This window comes from Cryptomeria japonica, chromosome 11, assembly GCF_030272615.1.
Source record: "Cryptomeria japonica chromosome 11, Sugi_1.0, whole genome shotgun sequence".
In the NCBI taxonomy this organism is placed as follows: domain Eukaryota; kingdom Viridiplantae; phylum Streptophyta; class Pinopsida; order Cupressales; family Cupressaceae; genus Cryptomeria; species Cryptomeria japonica.
The window spans coordinates 638184650-638189552 of NC_081415.1; the positions used below are offsets into that span (position 1 = coordinate 638184650).

General features: G+C 38.8%; 1 protein-coding gene across 1 annotated transcript; it reads left to right on the forward strand.

Annotated features, from left to right (window-relative positions):
* The first annotated feature begins 312 nt into the window (after window positions 1-312).
* LOC131063177 (putative leucine-rich repeat receptor-like serine/threonine-protein kinase At2g24130) lies at window positions 313-3942 on the forward strand. Its single transcript, XM_057996964.2, has 2 exons — window positions 313-3230; window positions 3412-3942. Exons 1-2 carry the CDS (start codon window positions 581-583, stop codon window positions 3771-3773), a joined length of 3012 nt encoding a protein of 1003 aa, XP_057852947.2. The 5' UTR covers window positions 313-580; the 3' UTR covers window positions 3774-3942.
* The last annotated feature ends 961 nt before the right edge of the window (window positions 3943-4903 follow it).

The window sequence follows — 4903 nt, forward strand, 5'->3', positions numbered from 1 at the left end:
GTCCTTTCCCCTATTATTATTTATTATTTATTATTTATATTGAATGAAGCAAATATAAGTACATAATATATTTAAAAGTGGTTATTTCAAAGTGTCTATTCATACATGAACTCTTTTGCACCAATAGTAGATAACTCATAATTTCTAGTGGTAGTGGACAAATGCTCCATAGTTCTACACAAATGTCTAGTAGTGGTGCACAAATGGATCACTAGTGGTGCACAAATAAATTAATAAAAGGCAAAAAAATGAAAAATTATCCACTATTGATACATGTGATATTCAGTACTGATGCACTATTGATACATTTTTTGGACTGGGATTGGATTGACAAAAAAATGCCCACTATTGAAATTATGTCCACTACTAATATACCTAAGTATTTGAGCGTTGAATATCTCAGTCCTGCGCCATTAAAATTATCATTGAGAGAAAACGACCCGACTTGCCTCCACCGAATTAGTTTAATGTAATTGTCAGGTATGTTCGAGGAAAGAGGGCTTTACTTCTGCGAAAGAGCTTTTATTAACTACAGATATATTTCTACAATTGTGAAGTAAATGCGAGCTTCAGAACAAGCATGACTTGCTTCGTCATGTTCCTGTTTGTGCACTGTGTTTTACTTATGTCAGCACAGCTAGATGTCTCAGCAGAAAAAGCTGATGAAAATACAGTGGCTTCTCTCATGGCACTCAGACTTGCAGTAATACACGATCCTTTTTCGGCTTTGCAGAGCTGGAACGAGAGTTCCCGCCATTTCTGCAACTGGACGGGTGTAAAGTGCCGTGCTTTCAATCAGCGGATGGATGTTGTTGAAATCGATCTCAAAAATCTCAGTTTGGGAGGGTTTATACCTTCTGAGATTGCCAATCTCTCCTCTCTTCAAATCCTTGACCTCTCCCTCAACAGTTTTAGAGGCCACATCCCTCCAGCACTCGGTCGCCTGCGGAAGCTGAAGCAGCTTCATTTTTCCAAAAATAATCTGACGGGAAACATTCCGTCCGAGTTTGGAAATTTAGGTAGCCTGGAAATTCTGTCCTCCTACGGCAACAATCACAGTGGCAGCATTCCTGAGGAGCTCGGAAACTGTTCTATGCTGCGAAAGATAGATCTTTCCAATAACCAGCTGACCGGAACCCTTGCTCCGGCAATGGGAAAGCTCTCGCGCCTCGTGCTCATCAATCTAGATTATAATTATCTGACCGGACCCGTCCCGCCTTCTCTCTTCAACTGTACAGCCTTGCGGAACTTGTCGTTGAACTTCAACGGATTTTCCGGTCCAATACCTGCAGATATTGGAGCCCGGCTGCCTCACTTGGACTGGCTGCTTCTGGCCGGAAATAATATCAGCGGCGGAATCCCCAAATCGCTGGCAAACTGTTCTCGCCTTTCTCATGTGGAGCTCGCGTTTAACAAGCTAGGTGGAATTATTCCGCAGGAATTGGGGAAGCTTTCAAGGCTCACGGTGCTCAATATGCCCTCTAATGAGTTTGTTAGCGGTACAACCACTGGACCGATTCCGATACTGGAAGCGCTTTCCAACTGTTCGAAACTGCAGAAGCTTGATCTCTCCGCAAATCATATCACAGGTACATTGCCTGCATCAATATTCAGTAAGCTTTCCGGTACTCTCGTTTTCTTAAACCTAGAAAAGAACAATATTAGCGGTAGCATGCCTAAAGAAATCGGCAATCTTTCTTTTCTGGTAGAGCTATACATGGACAAAAACTCCCTTGTAGGCGCGATTCCTTCTGAAATCGCAAATCTGCTTAATCTAGCAGCCATAGATCTCAGTCAGAATAAATTGCAGGGAAGCATTCCTGCAGAAATCCAGTTTTTAAATCAAAGCCTTCAATATCTTTATCTTAATGACAATATGTTATCTGGATCGATCCCGGAGAGCATAGGCGAACTAGAGTACCTAAGAACCCTAAATTTGAGCTTGAACAGATTTGACGGTAGAATACCTTCAGCTATTGGACGGTGTAAGCTTCTAGAGGATCTTCACCTCTGTTGCAACAATCTTTCCGGAAGTATCCCTTCAGAAATTGCAAACCTCCGGAATTTAAATTCTTTTTTAGATTTATCATATAACAAATTGACAGGACCCGTGCCTGCTGGAATAGGAGGAATGCAAATGATACAGGCCGTAGATCTGTCAGTAAATAACCTGTCCGGCGGCATTCCCGCCCAAATTACAGGCTTAGTAGGTTTGGAGTACCTAAATCTCTCACACAATCATCTACAGGGCGTCCTTCCATCAGCAATCGGCCAGAAATTATCAATCCTTCAGACACTGGATTTGGCTCACAACAATATCACAGGCCCGGTTCCCGCCTCAATCTCCAAGCTTGAAATGCTTGAAATCTTGAACTTGTCATATAATAATTTCACAGGTCAAATCCCCTGTTCAGGTGCAGTCAAGAAGATGAACAAGACATCCTTCCTTGGAAATCCAGGACTGTGCGGCAATTGTTCCGGATTGACTGCCTGTTCATTAAAGCCTACAAAGAAACGCCAGAAGAAGAGGAAGACAATACTGATCGGTGTATCAGTAGGTATAGTTGGAGCATTACTTTTCACAGGGCTTGTGCTCTGGATAATATGGAACTGCACTCCGAAAAGAGTACCTCGCCCCTCATCCCAACACACTTTTCTCAAAACAGCGGGAAATCTGAAGATCTCCATGGAAGAACTGAAGAGAGCGACCGGAAACTACAGCCGTGATAATTTAATCGGTGCCGGAAGCTATGGTTCTGTTTACAGAGGCGTCCTGTCAAACGGCGAGAACGTCGCCGTAAAGGTGTTCACGGCTTCCAACTCGGAAAGTGCAGAGCGAAGCTTTATAAAAGAATGCAAAACCCTGGGGAAAGTCCGGCACCGGAATCTGGTAAAGATAATAACTTCGTGCTCGACAGCTGATTTCCAGGCTCTGGTGCTGCCATTGATGGCTAACGGAAGCCTGGATCGGCATTTGCAAGGGGATCAACGACTGAGTTTGCAGAGACAGTTGAGTATTTTGTCTGACGTGGCGCATGGACTGAGTTACTTGCATCACGACTGTTCGCCACAAATCGTGCACTGTGATTTAAAGCCGCAGAATGTGCTGCTTGACGAGGATATGACTGCACACGTGGCCGATTTCGGAATTGCACGGCTCTTCAGTCCAACAGATGACGCGGCAACCACTACGTCGGCGCTGAAAGGAACAGTTGGTTACATTCCGCCAGGTCGGTGTCAACTTTTCTCTTTTATTATTCTTACACTTGTCTCTATGCATCACGGGTTTTAACAGACGAAAAATTCTACACGGCAGTTCTTTTTTAATAAATTTTATATTTATAATAATTTTGAAAATAAATTTTATATTTTTCATGTTATGGTTTTTAATATAATAGTTTGTTTGTGTAGAATATGGATTTGGAGGAACAATTTCAACAAAAGGAGATGTATATAGTTATGGAATTCTAATGTTGCAGATGCTTACAGAAAAGCAACCCACCGATGAAATGTTCACTAATGGATTATCATTTCCTGAGTGGGTTTCAACAACTATTCCAAGTATTTTAGTAAATTGCATGCAAGATATTTCTTTAGATAATATTCCTAATAGAGATGAAAATGTTCAACGAGCATTCAAACATTCAATACTAGAAGGTCTCCTACAGCTTGGTTTGTGGTGTACTATTCAAACTCCTAGCAATCGACCAAGCATGCAACAAGTAGAAAGTGCACTAGTAAAGATGACAGATGCAATCAATAGTCAAACATAATCAAGTACTATTGATAACTTAAGGTTTGTTGACAATACAAGCTCCTCCAAATGAGAATAATTATATTCTAGAATGTAACTTTAGAAAATGTAATTTGCATTTTCATTAAAGAATCAACTACATTCCTAATGGATAATATAAGAAAAAAAATTATTATTAATAATAAGCATATGCAAGTGGAGTTTACAAGTATCATCTACGCAATCCTTAATGTTAGTTTTGAATGCTTAGTTGATAAATTTATATTGTGTCTAGTTTTCTTCTACCTCTCTTCTCTAACATTTTTAAAATATTACTAACATGCAAATTGCATTCATTTGTTAGCAATTTTATCATTTAAAGTTGTAATGTTCCAAACTAGGGGAATTTTCAATTTATAGACTTTGGCTCATTTTCCATATTTTTGATGAGCTAAGGTGATGTAGTTACGAAATATTTTATTTAATATTTATTGATGATATTTCAATTTATGTTTTTAGAGGATTTTAGCTCGCTTTAAATGATAAATAATATTTAAATTATATCAAAGTGAATGTTGGTTTTTTTTCATGAAACTATTTTCTCTATCAAAAGCTATTTTAGGTTATTCCATCTTTTTTCTATTGAGGAGTGCATGTGATAGGCACCATTTGGCAACCAAGTAAGCTGGTGATGTAAAATTTAAATTATCATTTCGTTTCAAATGTGGCAATGGATTTATTGGTCATCTATACATATGTTTTTCCTATATATTTTAGGTTAAAGACTTCTTGGGGATCTTTTGCTAGTTTATCTTCTCAATCTTAGAATGTATGAAAACCCGTGGAGGATTACAACTTGTGGACAAAATCCCATGAGTTGTGAGGGTTAGAAGATGAAACCCCTTTTATTTTGGAGGACATTCTCACTTAATGACTATAATAGAGCTTCATCTAAATGTGTAAATAAAGTAGAGAGTGTATTGTTGTGTGTGGGTGTGAGTTTTGTAGTTTGCTTTATAGGATTGTTATAGAAGTTTTTTTTAATTGGTTTTTTAGATTGTTTTATTAGCACCTTATTTTAACTTTTTCCTTTGTGATAACTTTCTATGATGTATGGATGAAATCAAGCAATGTAATGTTGAGATTTGTAATTTATAAATCACTCAATTT